An 18,009-nucleotide genomic window follows, 5' to 3' on the forward strand; every position below is an offset into this window, starting at 1 on the left:
AAAATTAAGTTGTAACCACTTAATTTGAAAATATTCCATTTTAAGTTAATATTCGAAAAGATATTAACTTAAAAAATATCTAAAGAATCTTAATAACCAATGCCTAAAATTCCTCAACTTAATTTTGAAATTTTAAATCCAAAAGATATTCAGATTTAAATTAATTAGTTAGAGATCAACTTAAATAAGAATATGTAATGAAAAATTTAAATTAAGCTTCAGAAAGAATCTAGATGGTTATAATTCTATATTTAATTAAATACAAGAAAACACACATAGTTTAGCTCAGAATAAAATTCTTTAAACTATGATTTTCTTAAATTAATTTCAAAATAAATGAAATTAATTATGTTTCTAATCAATTTTATTAGGTTAAACTAGTTTAATTAACCTAGTACAGTCATTCAAATCAGACAAATGGGCCTTCACAATTGGGGTGGTTTATGTGAGGGGGTGCTGGGTTCAGTATGTCGTACCCACTACTATGGCTCCCAACTCTCACACAAGGCCCAAAAGAGAGGAATTTAACCTTAAAATGAACAACTGTTATTAATTGAATAGGCCCAAAATCTAAATGGGCCTAAATAAAATCTATCAAGAACTATGATAACTTATTTAGCAACAACAACCTATATGCATCTATAATGAAATTAAACACATGGGCTCACACAGGCACACTTTGGATGGGTCCTATCATGTTGCTAGGTCATACACAGATGAAAGAAGATTGTAAATATACCTGTTACAAATTATTTCCTTGACCAAGGGAGCCATCAGATCATTAGATCTGGAAAAAAGTAACCATGGCTATTTGCAATCAAGTAATAATAGGTTTTGAAAACTTACAAACAAGCTAAAACACATACTCCTGCAACAAGGTTAGCTGGATAGTTGGATGTAGGATTTATTTAATTTTAAATTAAATAATTAATTTCGAAATTAAATAATTAATTAAAAAAATTTCAAAAATTAAAGAAAATTTGTAAAAATTTGAAATTAAAAAAAAAATTAAATTTAAAATTAAACCTACAATTTTGAAAAATTAGGTTTCAACCAACCTAAATATAATTTCAAAATTTGCTAACTACTTTTTAAATTTAGATGTTATTTTATAAATAAAATTAAATAAAAAATTAAAAAAGATAAATGAATACCTTTTTCAGATTTTAAATGTAATTTAAATAAATAAAATAACAAAATTTAAAAGTTAGCAAAATATCTTACACCTTTTTAAAATTACATGATTATAGTTATCTTATTTTAAATTTAAATAAGGTCAAATTATTTAAAAAAAAAAATTAATTTAAAATTTTAAAATCTGACCTTAAATTTAAAAATAAGATAAGATATAATCAAATTTAAAAATAAGATAGATTATTAAGCAAATAAGATAGATACTAACTATTTTAAATTCAAATTACACTAATATCTTGAATTAAATTTTAAAAAAATATTAAATTAATTTATAATGATAATTAGAATTGAATTAGGAATAGTAAATGTATAAATACAGAACTACACAAAATCGGAAGTTAATTCCATGAAAAAGCATGAAAAATCGAAGAAAAACGAAAAAATTGTGAACTGTACGGACAGTTTTCGCGATCGCAGGAAAATTTCAGCACAACTCCGATTTTTTCGAATCTTCAAAAAATCATAACTAATTCAAATTAAATTGAAATTGAGTTCTGTAAAAAAGTAACTTGCTTAATTGTTTCCATACTATCCAATAAAAATAATTCCAGAAACAGATATTCAATTATTTTTTACGAAAATTCACAAACACCAATCAATCATCAAATAACACTCAATACAACATGATATCATCCAAAACATCAAACAATCGTTTCAAAGTCCAAATTTCTTGCAAGTAAATCAATTACCATGGCTCTGAGGCCAGTTGTTGGAAATTATTTTACCAGGATCTTAAATCTACTCACAAGTATGTTGATTAACACCCTAAATATGAACTTTCTAAAACGATGAAATAAACACATATAAAGTTTAGGAAACCTTACATTGGGTGCAGCAGAATATAATGACTCCTTTCGTTCAGATATCTAGCCCTTGATTCCTTTCTGTAGCAGAGCATTATCAATATCTGAACCTGGATCTCTTTCTCTGAATCTTTGATGCTGAAACCTCCTTCTTGCTGAAAGTCTTTCTTCACGATCTTCCTCACTATGATTGAGGTATCACTTGCTGTGTGTGGGCACTACTCTCACACTAAGAATTTCGAAATCTCAATGAGGAAGAGAGAGAGAGTGGGTTCGGCCAAAGATTGGGAGAGAGAACGCTCAGGTTTTCCTCTGAAGGAAAAATAGAAAATTTAAGTGTAATTTTCCTGAAGCCTTCACTATCTATTTATAGCATTCCACTAGGGTTAGGTTTGAATTATTTGGCATTAAAATAATGAAAATATCAGAGGTAAATTCCTATAAAAGTGGCCGGCCCTATACTAGTGGATTTGGGCCTCACTTTGTGCAATTTTGCAGTTTTATCTTTTCTGAATCTGATTTTCTCAAAAACGCCAATTTTCTAATTCAACCATTTAAATGTCAATTCTAACTATTTAATAACTATAAATAATTATTAAATAATATTGTCATTTATCATATTTATTAATTGAACCATACAAAGTATCATAATTAACAAATATGCCCCTATTAACTCTTTCATTACAATTTCGCCCTTACTTAGTGAAAAATTCACAAATAGACAGTCTAATTTGAGAATTACAATTGATTAATCAAAACCAATTATATGATTCTTACAAGCAATATTATCTCAACTAGTTCGGGGACCATGGGTCTATATAACCGAGCTTCCAATAAGTAGATCAAGAATTTAGCACTAAAATTCACTAACTTATTAATTCTTCGTTGAATCCACGCATAGAACTCAGAATTGCACTCTCAGTATATAGAATGCTCTATATGTTCCACCATATAGACGCATCATTAGTTATCCATTGTTATAATCCTAATTTGATCAATGATCCTCTATATGAATGATCTACACTGTAAAGGGATTAGATTACCGTTACACCCTACAATGTATTTATTCCTTAAAACACTTAACCCCGTATAAATGATATTTCAGCTTATGTGAAATGAGTACTCCACCATTTATGTTCGTTTAGCTCAAAGGAGATCATCCTTTGCTTACTATTCGCTAGATAGAAGCTATAAATTCCATGTTTATGTTAGCGCTCCCACTCAATTGCACTACCGTGTTCCCAAAATGTACGTATGACCCTGACCTAAAAGTAGGCTTAACTAACAAATCAAAGAACACGAATAGCCTCTCGAGATTGAGCCTAATCATAACAGGATTAAGATCATTTGATCTAGGATCAACTAGGCGATATTGACTTGAATAGATATTACGGTAAGTTAATAAATCTAAGTCAAAGTTCAATATTGGTCCCCTCCGATGCATACTCCATGCATCCAACCTGAGCTTTACTTTAATCAATGCTCTGGAAAGAACATAGCACTTCTCCAAATGCAAGTAAACTCTGTTGTAGATTATCATATCAGTAAAACCCTATGTCTGATAAATCTAGGAAACTTTATTCACATAGTCATGTTTACTTTCCAATGTGTTGACGACACAATAAACAGGATCAAGTATGTGAAAAGGGTTTCAGATGAATTTATATATTATGTACATATAATCATGAAATAAATCATGTGAACCATGCAACATTAAATGTTATTTCTGATCTATATTAATAAGTAAATCTGATTATATTGAAATGAGTTTTATTTAGGGCATAAAACCCAACACATGCTACCTTGGACTCAGCTGTTTCCACATCTGCTGAGGTCAACTGGCTATTACAATCAAGTCAACAACTACATTCTGAATGTGGACTTAGGGGACAGTAGCCAACTTAGATCAATGCATGCTAAACGCATGCCAAGTGAGGTGGTTCCCCAAAGTAAAACAGGGTAATTATTAATATAGTATATTATTATTTCCTTTGCCATTGCTCTCTAAATGTATTTTAGTCTCTAAATGTGTTTGTTGTTAATTTTTCAGTGGTGATTGCGGGCTATATGCCCTTGAGTACATCGAACAACTGATGCTGAATCGATCCTTGGAGAACATTAAAGATGATAACATGAAAATGTTCAGAGATCGGTGGTGTGTAAACTTGTTTTATCAAAATTTAACGTGGTAAAATAGCTACAAGGGTTGTAATTTTTTTGTATTTTCAGAACTCCATTACAATTGTACAAACATAGTTGCATAGTTGTTTTTAAATCTGTACAGGTTTATATGTCGATAATTGTCGCTAATATGTCGTTTTAATATCAAAAAGTGTTCAAGTTTAAAATTTTTACTTACATGTCGATACAACATCGCTAACATTTCGTTTAATGTCGAAAAAAATTTGTTTCTGAGTGTTTGGTAGCATGTCAATAAAGTATCGCTAATATGTCGTTAAATTGTCGATAACAAATCGTGTTTTGACTGTTCAGTTTGATGTCGATAATATATCGCAAATATGTCGCCTAATATCGATAACAAAAGACGTTTCCACATTAAATGGTAATTAATTTGTGACATTTATTATCCCGCCTAACCAACTACTTCACTATGTCGTGAACATGTCGCTTGGTGTCGCGACATATCGCAAAAATTGCCCAGATTGCTTTGTGCATGACAAACATGTGTACAATTGTGTAATTAAATTTTTACATTTATTATCCCACCTTCCCAACTACTAGTTTTGTCTATAAAAGCAATTTTCTATTTCATAAGTTACATATTTTCTTAATTTTTACCCCTACAAGATAATTCTCTTAGCAATGTCTACTAGAAGGAACAAGGGCAAATACCCGATTCTTACTCCTGAAGAGATCAAGCAGGAGCTTGATTGTGGGAAAATTACGCCTCAAATGCAAAAAGTGCTAGACGACATGAAACGTTTTGAAAATGAACGGGCTATGAACGAGTGGAGGTTACTACAACTTGAAAAAAAATTTAACAAAACAGGTGTATGGCCGGCTCCACCACCAGGGTTCCCCGAAGGCTGTCGTCGCTGCAAGTTAGGTTATTTTAATGGTAAACAGGTGAAGCCTGGATCTTTATGCAAATATTGCAAGGCTCATCGACATGGCAAAGAATTTTAATTGTTGTAATTTATGTAATCGCTAAATGTCGCTAATGTAATCGTAAAACGTCGCAAGATATCGACTTTTCCCTAAATGAATTAAAGTTCCATCTATGTCGCAAAATGTCGCAAAAGTAATCGTGAAACGTCGCAATTTTTTAAATTTTTTCTAGAATTAATAGAAGTTCTTTCTATATCGCAACATGTCGCTACTGTAGTCGTGAAACGTCGCAATTTTTCAATTTTTTCCAGAATTAATAAAAGTTCTTCCTATATCGCATAATGTCGCCAGTATAATCGTGAAACGTCGCAATTTTACGACTTTGTCCAGAATAAATTAAATTTCCAAACATATCGCAAAAATGTCGCTACATATCGCAAAGTGTCGTGAAATACACAATTATATACAAAATCAAAGATACGTCGTTAAACAACCACGTACACAGAAAATAATGTCGATAAAACATAGTCATACATAAAAAACTACAAGTAACATGTCATAAACCATAATAATAATAATAATGCAATTTAAAAACGAAAATGATGCTCAAACCCTGGCCTTGTATGTAGCTTTGTTGTGTCCCAATGCGCCACAGTTTGAACATTTGCGTGGTTCCTTGACTTTTTGACCGTTCGATGGAAATCGGTTAGTCCGTGTTCTTCCTGCATTGCTCCTTCTTGGACGACCTACAGGTTTCTTCTCCACTGGTACACCGATTCTTATGTTCTGCATGTGTTCTGGAAGCACCCATTCATCCTCCTCGCCGACAAGATTAATTGTTGCATCGTAAGTATTCTTCCACGTCTCCTTTGTGTAATAGGGGGATGACAGAGCGTAGAGACTGACATTCTGAGTAAGCGCTGCGGCACATGCATGGGGACAAGGAATTTTCAACAATTGGAACATGCCACAAGTGCATGTTCTCTCAACTAAGTTCACATCACCGCCTTTTACAAAGTCAGAACCGTCAGCACCTCTTCCAACATTAAACAATTGTGCACCGTTACGTAGGACACTTCTACGTCTACCATCCTCGTGTTGCTTTATCAAATCTTCCTCAAAATGAGTTGCCAAAGGGGTAACACACTTACTTGCCTTTTCGAGACGGTTAGCAAACCAATTTTGTAGTGTGAACCTTATGAACTCAACTAGAGTAGTTATTGGATATGCCCGGAATTCTTCTGTCACGTTGTTAAGGCTTTCTGCAGCGTTGTTTGTCATGATGTTGTACCTGTCTCCTACACAATAAGGACGAGCCCATTTTTCTAATCCTATATTGTCAACATAAGCAGCGATGGGAGGATCCATCTGTCGAAGCACCTGCAAATGTCTATCACATTCCCTCTTCGACCATACGTAAGCGGCCAGCCATATTTGCGTGTTACATACATCAGTCTTGAACTTGTGGGTGACATTCATAGAAATATGTTTGTAGCATGCACAGTGGCATGCTTCGGGGAAAATAACCTAGACAACATGTTTAATGCTTTGATGCCTATACGATACAAACACTAAATTTTCAACCTCCCCAATCGCTTCCTTTAACTTCTGCAAGAAATACTTCCAAGAGTCATGATTCTCACTGTCAACAATTGCAAAGGCAATCGGAAACAATTGGTTATTTGCATCGTACGCTACAGCAACTAGCATTGTGCCCCCAAACCTTATCTTCAAGAACGTGTCGTCGATACTAATCACAGGACGACAAAACTTAAATCCCCTCCTACAAGCAGCCAGTGACCAGAAACAGTACTTGAACCTGTTGTCCTCTGTGATAATGTCTGTAATAGTACCTGGATTCTTCTGTTCCAGCACGTAAAAGTAACCAGGTAACTGACTATAAGCTGCTACTGGCGTACCCCTCGAATACATAAGTGCCTTCTCTCGGCACCTCCAAGCCTTCTCATAGCTCATCTTGATCCCATACTCTTGAAACATATCCCTTTGTATGTCTTTAGCTTTGTACTTAGTTCCATCTGATCTGAACTTGTTCTTAATGAGGTGGCCAACAACCCACGGTGCTACTTGACGGTTATCAGCATGTCTAGAATCCAGGCTACATGTGTGTTCGTTGTGGAATACAGTAACCTCAAACATGTCACAACGTACCCTCTTGCCCCCCCCCCCCCCTCACTCTCCATTTGCATAAAAAACATCGGTCCCAGACTTCTTCACCATGAACTCAAAATTCATTTTCAATGCAAACCTTCCAACCACATTTTTCAATTCAGTCTTATTTGTATACAGCTTGCCAACATATATTTCTCCTGAATGTTTACCAGTAAGAGAAGTTGTATAAACATTATTTTCCTCTATGTCTTCCCTTTTCCACACAATAGGTTTGAATTTTGTACAAACTTTAAAATCAGATGGTACAGTACTACGAGGAGGACTCGGGGCTACTGCTATCGGTGCTCGGTGTTTCGTGATTTTCACTCCGAGGGGTTCTTCTTTCTTGGTCTTTCCTTTGCTCCCTTGGACGTGGTGGAGATGGTGGAGGTAGTTCTAACCTTAAAGAAGGTACCTCTATAGCTTCATCAACTTCCAACTCCGCATCACCATCCTCGTTCAAATCTACTATAGGATCATTGTTGTAAAATGTACCATCAAACTCATTAAACTGGTCAAATCCATTGTCACTCCTATTATCCTCATCTATCCTAGTAGCGGCCTGCTCATTCATCCCTATGGCTGGATCTGTTTCTGGGACAAAACTCCCAACAACACTTCTTGGGAGGACAGTTGGCGGAGTAGGCCCCAAAAGCGCATGCCTTTTAACCTTAGTCACAAACAGTGGCAGCAAGTTCTCCACACTCATTTTTGCCTTCATTCTTAAGAACAATCTTACTTGACTATCTTTGACTAAAACTTCTGGCAGTATCATATTGTCTTTCATGTACATATAACACACCTCTATTTTCAGTTAATACACAAGAGGGTCTATATCCAACTCTTCATACAAAATATCATTCATCTTTTCTAAAGTAGTGTCAACCTTAAACATTAACATCTTACTTTTTGGATTATTGAATATCCAGTTGAAACCTTCAACTGCCCAAGCCCCATCATATAGTACAACTACAAACACATTTGAATTTGCAAACCAAAATGACCACAAATTATGAAAAACCAAGATGTCGCAAGATATCGCGAACCTATCGCTACATATCGTGAACTGATTCCAAAAAAATATATGTCGACAAACGTCGCAAACTTGTCGCGAAAAATAAAAATATCCACAATATAACACAAGAATTCTATGTGTCGCGACTGGTGTCGCTACATGTCGACACATGTCGTTAAATGTCATCCCTAACCTCATGTCAGCTCTTAATCGCTAAATGTCGCTAAGCATGTCGAAAAATATCGCTAAAATTGCAAAAAACCAGTAAAAACGCAGACTTGCTGCATTTCGTGTTTCATTGACAAAGGGTGTGAAAAGGGTACATAAAAAGCACGGATATGTGTAGATCTATTACTTTCAACATAAATACATCTAAATCAAACAATAATTACTAGAGAAATTACATACCCATTATTGTTTAAAGGAATGACTTTCTTAGGGCTTTCGTTGGGTTCAAGTTTCCTTTGAGTAAGGCGGCCGAACACTAGCTCCGGTGGGACGTCCGATTGGTACAATGTGTGTATTCTAGAGAGAGAGAGAGAGAGAGAGAGAGAGAGAGAGAGAGAGAGAGAGAGAGAGAGAGAGAAAGTGTTATGAATTTTTGTTTTTTATTTGTTTAGGGGTAAAATTGTAATGCAAAAATGGTTTAAGTATATTTTGCATGATGCAAAATATCCTAGCATATTTTTAGTGTACCATTTATTTTTAAGCATATATTGTAAAATTTCCCTAAGGATATTATGTTATTTTAAATTGATCACATGCTGAACATAATTCCTTACCACACTACTAGACTTATTGACCATGTCGATTTAATAGTTTGGTATTTGTGATTATGAATGTCTTTTGTTGAGTTAAAAAAAAAATTGACTGTCATAGTTCATTATCAAATGTTAAATTGGACCGGTATGTTGAGATGCTATCAGAGAACTATCATTTTTAAAGTGCCTACAAATGTTTTCCTGTTGTTCAACCCATGATTCGTTTTCAAACAAAATTATTTTGATATATAATATATATGTATTAAATTTAATGTAGCCCAAGTGGGAGAATATTAGACTTTTTATTTGGGCTTATATTAATTTTTATTGGTCTATTAAAACTTGAATTGATTCGATAGTTCTTTGTTGTGTTAGCCTATATTGTTGGTGATCAATAGTTAATGGGCTTAGCATCTGTGTGTAAAGTCTAAGTGAAGCATTAGTGTGGGCTTTTCTAATTAATTGAAACTTTGATGAGCAGATCCAGTCCAACTAGGACTATGTAGTTAAGTCCCCTCTAACTCTATAAATACATATTGTCATAATAATTGTATACTTTTTGATAATTAGATAAATAAACTGTTATATAAATTAACAATTAACCCAAGATCTATTTGTATATAACATAGAACACAATAATAAGATATAAAAATTAGGTATGTGTACCTGATTGATCCATAGCTATTATCTCAGTTTGATCCACCGCAATTACTCCAATTCGATAGTGCAATACTATCAACTAAGTCTTCCTCCCTAGATCTCTAAATCAGAAGCAGTTTATTTTATCTGATTATCAAAGGTATACAATTGTGATGAGACAATATGTATTTATAGAGTTAGGGAGGGGACTTAGCTACAAAACCCTAGTTGGGTTGGGCCTGCTCATCAAAGGCTTCAGTCAACTAGAAAAGCCCACACTTCTGCTTCACCTAGACTTTACTCACAGATGCTAAGCCCATTAACAATTGATCACCAACAACATGGGCTAATACAACAAAGAACTATCCAATCAACCAAAGTTTTAATAAAACCAATAAAATTTAATGTAAGCCCAAATAAAAGTCTAACATTCTCCCACTTGGGCTACATTGATTTTAATACATATATATTATATATCAAAATAATTTTGTTTGAAAACGACTCATGGGTTGAACAACAAGAAAACATTTGTGGCCACTTTAAAAAATGATAGTTCTCTGATAGCATCTCAACATACCGGTCCAATTTAACCTTTGATAATGAACTATGACAGTCATATTGTTTTTAGCTCAACAAAAGACATTCATAATCACAAATACCAAAGTATTAAATCGACATGGTCAATAAGTCTAGTAGTGTGGTAAGGAATTATGTTCAACATGTGATCAATTTAAAATAACATAATATCCTTATCAGTCCTCAATTTCACTGATACCGTGATGCTTAATAAATAAGCCAGTGAAATTAAACATACACCACTTAAAATAAGTAAGTGTCACTAAACTTGCTTAAAGAATTAAGCCAACAACATATCATTGTCATTAAGCAAATAAATTTAAAAAAACAATGATCACAACAATATGAACCACATGCTTTCAATTCAATCATTCTCGAGAATATAACAAAACATAATTGAAAACATATCCATTCAATAATTAAAAATATTGAAACATAAAATGTAGTTCATAACTTTATTCAGAAAATTATAAATAATAATTTCTAAAAACAAACAGAAAACAAAACTCCCACTAACCCAAAAGATCAAAAGATTCTAAAATGCCCATATTAACAACATGTTTATTAAACAACACGGCACTTAACCCTTTGGTTAGAGGATCTGCTAACATCGACTCGGTCTTGCAATTTTCAATAACAATGTCTCCTTTCTTGACCAAATCTCTGACAGTGAGATACTTTATTTCCATATGTTTAGAAGCACTACTAATCTTGTTATTCTTTGAAAAGAAAACAGCAGCATTATTATCACAATAGATTAGCATAGGTGTGGAAATAGAATCAACCACTCGTATCTCCGAAATAAAATTCTTCAGCCACAAAGCTTGCAAAGATGCCCCATAACATGCAACAAACTCAGCATACATAGTAGATGACGTGATCAAAGTCTGTTTGACACTCTTCCAAGAAATAGCAAAGACTCGCCAAGGTGAAAATATAGCCAGAAGTTGACTTTAAATCATCTACACAACCACCAAAATCAGAATCTGAATAACCAACAACTCGAAGATTGTCAACATGCTTATACACAAGCATAAAACTCTTCGTTCTTTGCAAATATCTCAAAACTTTCTTGGCTGCAACCCAATGATCAAGGCCAGGATCAGATAAATATCTCCCAAGAACATTTACTACGAAAGCTATGTCAGGTCGAGTGCAAACCTGAGCATACATCAAACTCCCTACTACACTTGCATAAGGGATGTTCTTCATTGCTCCTCTTTCCAAGTCGTTCTTAGGACATTGCTGCTTAGTGAACTTGTCCCCTTTCAGAATAGGAACAGAACCGACTTTACACAAATCCATGTTGAACCTTTTGAGCACACGATTAATGTAAGCTTCTTGAGATAAGCCAAGAACTTTTCGATTCCTGTCACGATGGATCTCAATCCCCAAAACATAGGATGCCTCTCCAAGATCTTTCATATCAAAATTGGAAGACAGAAAATTTTTGGTCTCATTTAGTAGTGACAAATCACTGCTGGCAAGTAAAATGTCATCTACATAAAGAACAAGAAAAATATAACGATTCCGACTGATCTCCATATAAATACACTGATCAAACTTGTTCTCTACGAAACCAAACGATGTCACAACCTTGTCAAACTTCAAGTACCACTGGCGAGATGCCTGTTTGAGACCATAAATGGATCGTTTCAACTTGCAAACTAAGTGTTCTTTTCCTTTCTCCTTGTAGCCTTCAGGTTGAGACATATATACTTCCTCATTCAATTCTCCATTCAAAAAAGAAGTTTTAACATCCATTTGATGCAACTCTAAATCAAAAGGCGCAACTAAGGCCATAATAATTCTGAATGAATCTTTAGTGGAAACAGGTGAGAAAGTTTCAGTGTAATCAATACCTTCTCTTTGAGTAAAGCCTTTAGCCACTAAACGCGCTTTAAACCTTTCAATCTGTCCCTTTTTATCCCTTTTAGCCTTTAAAATCCACTTACAACCTATTGGTTTAAAACCATCAGGTAATAAAACTAGCTCCCATACACCATTTTTCTTCATGGAGTCGATCTCATCATCTGTAGCTGCTAACCATTTTGAAGATTGTGGACTATTAAGGGCTTCACTAAAAGTGACAGGATCCACAAAATGATCAATATCATATTCTCCTTCTCCAAGATAAACAAAATTATCATGACACTTTGTTGACTTCTTTTGTCTCTGAGATCTTCTTAGAGGAGGTACTTCTGGAATAACTTCTCTTTGTTGATCATTGTTTTGAATAACATCTTCCACAACTGGAATTTCTTCAATAACAGGATTCTCATTAACAATAGGAGCTTCATCATTAATAGGCCCTTCATCAATAATAGGACCTTCATCATCTTCGATATCGGGAGCAATATATTCATCAACAATGGGAGCATTACCAACTGGAGTAGGATGGAGACTACTATTATCATCTCTTGAAAATGACATAGGAATACAAATTCCTTTAGATGACTCCCCCATTTCAAGAGATGTTGAAGGAATTTTTTCAGCAACATCAAATTCCAGAAATTTAGCAGTCTGAGATTCAACAATTCGCGTACCACGAGTGGGACAGTAAAAGTGATAGCCTTTTGAGCGCATTGGATAACCAATGAAATAACAGCGATTTGTTCTCGGATCTAACTTTTTCAAATTAGGATCATAAATCTTTACTTCAGCTGGACAACCCAATACTCGAAGATGATTAAGACTAGGCTTCCGCCCAGTCCATAACTCAAAAGGGGTCTTGGGAACAGATTTACTCGGAACACGATTTAAAATATAAGTTGCAGTCATAAGTGCTTCACCCCATAAAAACTCTGGAAGATTTGTTCTACTCATCATACTTCTAACCATATCCATGAGAGTGCGATTTCTCCTTTCAGCAACGCCATTTTGCTCAGGTGAACCAGGCATAGTGTATTGAGCAACTATACCATTTTCTTGTAAGTACTTTGCAAAAAGCCCCATGTGTTGTCCAGATTCTGTATAACGACCATAATATTCTCCTCCACGATCAGAATGAACAACTTTGATGACTCTTCCTAATTGTTTCTCAACCTCATTTCGAAAAATTTTGAGTTTATCAAGGGCGTCATATTTTTCTTTAATTAAATAGGTGAATCCATAACGAGAAAAATCATCGATAAAAGTGATAAAATACTTGTTTCTGCACAACGTGGTGGAATAAGGACCACTGATGTCTGTGTGGATAATTTCCAATAAAGATTGACTGCGGTTTGCAGTCTTCTTTCTTGTTTTAGTCAATTTTCCACGAGTACAATCAACACGTATCCCAATCAGAAGCATCAAGAGGAGGAAGTATTTCAGATTTAATTAAACGATCAACCCTTTCTCTGGAAATATGACCCAATCTTTTGTGCCATAACAATAAGGATGTTTCCTTAATATGAGGTCTTTTACCCACAGTATTCACAACATTAAAAGAGGAATCTAAAGGAGCCAATGACAACTTGTAAAGACCATCAGAATAAAAGCAATTTCCAATAATTCGAGAGTCAAGCATAATGTCAACATTATCATTTGCAAAATGAAAAGAATATCCTTGTTTAACCAAAAGCGGAAGCGAAACTAAATTCCTTTTAAAAGTAGGAACATAAAAAGTATTGTTCAGAATAATCTTATCACGAGACTGTAATTCAAGAATAAATGTTCCAACATAGATAACGTCAACTCCAACATCATTGCCCACTTTAAGCTTGGACTCCCTCTCACTTGGCTTCCTGAGATCCCTTAGCCCCTGTAAGGAAGCAGAAACATGAACAGTAGCACCACTGTCTAACCACCAAGAATCAATAGGAACATCAACTAGATTAGATTCAAAACAAACACATGCCAATGGATTACCTGATTGTGCTTGCTTCTTTTCTAACCAAGTCTTAAATTTGTGACAGTCCGTTCTCCGATGCCCCAATATTTCACAAAAGTAACACTTCACATTAGAGTATTTGGACTTTCCATTGTTATTCTTCTGTTTATTCTTATGCTCCTTACCATTACCATTCTGTTTTGTAGCACCATCATTTTTATTCTTGAATTTTCCTTTTCCTTTGTTGGGCTTGAGGTGAGAAACATAGTTAGCGATTCATTCTTCTCCCTTTTAAGCTTGCTTTCTTCGGCCTACACACTGAGAAATTAGGTCGCTGATAGTCCATGTTTGATTGTAAGTGTTGTAGGCTGTCTTGATTAGGCTGAAAGAGGCAGGAAGAGCATGAAGAGCTCGATGAATAATGAAAGAGTCAGGAAGAGGAATATTATGATCTTTTAACTTGGACTGAACATTCACCAATTTCAGAATAAAATCTCGCACTCCTTTTAATTCATCATACTTAATGGTTGTCATTTCATCCATAAGATGTCCAGCTTCAGCGTTTTCACCAGTGTCGTATAATTTTTCTACAACATTGAAAAACTCTTTGGCATTTGTAGTGTCTGGCAAACCACTCAATAGATGTTCAGGAATGGATCTTTTCATAGTAAGAAGACTAAGACGACTTGACTTTTCCCATTGTGCATGATGAGTTCTCTCGGCGGTACATCTTTGAGTCGATAAGATCAGCAGGTTTTTCTTCTCGTAGGCACAAGTCCATATCCATTATGCCTAAAGTAAATTCCACATCTCGTTTCCATGTCTTGTAGTTGGAAGCATTCAAAATATGGATGGAAGCATTATTGTTGTTCACAGAAAAGGAGACTGAAAAAATTCAAAAATTAAAACTTGAATAAGCAATATGAGCAATGTATTAGAAAATATTGTAGAATCAACTGGTCATTATAAACTCCCCTTTGGGGTGAGAATATAACACACACATGATTTACCTTCATGAAGTTAACAACAAAGAAAAAATACATATCATTTAAGAATTTTATTACCTTTGGGCAAATAAATTTCTTAAAAATATGTATTAATTCAAGCAAAATATAATAATAAATTTATATATTTAAATTATTACCTTTGGGCAAATAATTAAAATATATACATTTAATATTAACTCACTTCATGGAATGTGAACTAATATATGTAAATACTACCTTTGGGCAAGTAATTACACATATAGTCAACCAAAAATATAATATTTTCTTCAACATGTGAAATTTGGTGATAAAACAATCATTGAAAATTAATAATTTTCAACCAAATTTCCAAAAGAGATATATAATTGCTTTTATTATATTGATAATAAAAAAAATAAAGTGTCCACCATAACACATTATTTTTATATCAAATAATCAAGTTTTATAACTTTAGAACAACAATTAATGGAAAAATGTGAAATAAAGAATATTGGTGGAGACTACATAGTCAAAATAAATTAAATAAGAGAGTGACTATGTCATATGGGACGAGAAGAAACTCAAAAAATTTCTATGATTTACGGATTTTGAAAAATCATCAAAAATTATTTTTAATAATTTTTTAACTGCATAATTATCATTAAAATAATAATAATTATTAAACGGAGTCAAAAAATTAATTAAAAATCATAGAAAAATCATAAATTAAATTCTAATAACGCTGAAAAAAAAACGTCGAAAAACGACATTCCAGCCGGCCCCACGCGCCCCCACGCGCCGCCTGCGCGAGTGGGCTTCGCGGTTGGGCTGGTTCTTCTTCCTCCAGCCGGTTCCTGCAAGCGGGTCACGCGACCCGGTTCGGCCCAGTCGGGTCTGTGGATGTTTTCCGGCCAAAAAGTCGACGAAAAGTGGGGATTTTGAATGGGTTTTGGTCGGGATGGAATTTCTAATCAATCTAAGTGTCTAATTTCGGCTATTAATTGCTAAAAAACAATAGATCTAAAGAAAAGCAATCCAAAAAATAAAGAATATAAAAAAATTGATTTGGAATATCAATCTTAATCAAAATACAAAATTAATCATTTAAGAACATTCATAAACAATTAATAATGAGATATCTATAATCAATTTTAGATTAAAAACGATAAAATCAAAATACACAATTATAATTTCACATTATAATCATATAAACCCTAAAACTTTAAAATTAAAATTCTCTTAATATACACAATGATTTCATGCATATAATATATCAATAGAACGAGAATTTAATAATAAACAAAACCCTTAAAGTTTTAAGATTTAGAAACAAAAAATTCAACATAAAATAATAACGAAATTAATATGTAATTATGGATAATTAACATATACAAATTAATTATACTAATTATTGGTTCTAAATCATATACAATAGGTAATCTGATACCACATGTTATATAAATTAACAATTAACCCAAGATCTATTTGTATATAACATAGAACACAATAATAAGATATAAAAATTAGGTATGTGTACCTGATTGATCCATAGCTATTATCTCAGTTTGATCCACCGCAGTTACTCCAATTCGATAGTGCAATACTATCAACTAAGTCTTCCTCCCTAGATCTCTAAATCAGAAGCAGTTTATTTTATCTGATTATCAAAGGTATACAATTGTGATGAGACAATATGTATTTATAGAGTTAGGGAGGGGACTTAGCTACAAAACCCTAGTTGGGCTGGGCCTGCTCATCAAAGGCTTCAGTCAACTAGAAAAGCCCACACTTCTGCTTCACCTAGACTTTACTCACAGATGCTAAGCCCATTAACAATTGCTCACCAACAACATGGGCTAATACAGCAAAGAACTATCCAATCAACCAAAGTTTTAATAAAACCAATAAAATTTAATGTAAGCCCAAATAAAAGTCTAACATAAACTACTTCTGATTTATAGATCTAGGGAGGAAGACTTAGCTGATAGTATTGCACTATCGAAATGCGGTAATTAATATGGATCAATCAGGTACGCATATACCTAATTATTATATATTGTTATTATGTTCTATATTATATACAAATTGATCTTGGGTTAATTTATTATTAATTTATCTAACAGTTTTTAGTCACAATACTTGTTGTGACTAAAATTAAATAGTGACAATTTGTGTCTAAATAATATGTTCAGTCACAAGTAATTTTTTTGTTGTGACCAAAAGTCACATTTAGCCACAAAAATTTTTTGTTGTGACTAAAAAGTTGTCTCTAGCTAAAAGTGGCATTTTTTGTAGTGATGGTTTGATAAAGCATTCTTTTCAGTTAAACTATAAGCTATTGTGATTCAAAGATGATCATCCGTTGATTGCAGATATATTAATAATTTCATATATGTCCTCTTGGCTGATCACAAATTTATTTATTTTTTTCTGAAAAAAAAAAGAGAGAAAAAAAGAGTTATAAACCACAGACACGATTCCTATAAATTAAATTCACATTCTAGCTAAGACATATATATTAATAATTTCATATATGTCCTCTTGGCTGATCAATATTTGCACGCTCATCAATATAAATATATATATTATAGTGGGAGCAGATATATTTGTATATTTATATAGTTGAATGTACTAAATTAAGTAAGATCAATCGTCATATAGTACGTGATATCATGTTACTCAATTATTTGCATATACTAGTAAAAAATTTAACTAAACTAATTAAGCATATATCATGCATAATAATTATTGTTTTCGATAAACAGATAATAACTAATGTCAAACTATATATAGTTGGACCTATGGGAGCTCTGAGAATTGATGATAGTTACAGCAATTATTTTCTGAGAATTGATTCTCAGAAAATAATTGCTATTTATTTATGCTTCTTGACGATACTTGTAGCAAAATTCTATCATCTACGAATATATATAAATATGTAATTGCTTTTTTCATATAATAAATATATATATATTCATATACGAAGAATATAAAAAAATAATGT

The 18,009-nt window shown here is 33.3% G+C and overlaps 1 protein-coding gene across 1 annotated transcript; it reads right to left on the reverse strand.

Moving 5' to 3' along the window:
* Positions 1 to 5,672: 5,672 nt before the first annotated feature.
* On the reverse strand, positions 5,673 to 6,545 carry LOC133034110 (uncharacterized). Its single transcript, XM_061109130.1, has one exon. The coding sequence runs from the start codon at positions 6,543 to 6,545 to the stop codon at positions 5,673 to 5,675; it is 873 nt and encodes a 290-aa protein (XP_060965113.1).
* Positions 6,546 to 18,009: the final 11,464 nt, after the last annotated feature.

The sequence above is a fragment of the Cannabis sativa genome, chromosome 2 (assembly GCF_029168945.1).
Source record: "Cannabis sativa cultivar Pink pepper isolate KNU-18-1 chromosome 2, ASM2916894v1, whole genome shotgun sequence".
Taxonomy (NCBI): Eukaryota; Viridiplantae; Streptophyta; class Magnoliopsida; order Rosales; family Cannabaceae; genus Cannabis; species Cannabis sativa.

Excerpts from the sequence above, each read along its gene's own strand:
- LOC133034110 (XM_061109130.1), bottom strand. The coding sequence starts at position 6,545 with ATGAATGTCACCCACAAGTTCAAGACTGATGTATGTAACACGCAAATA.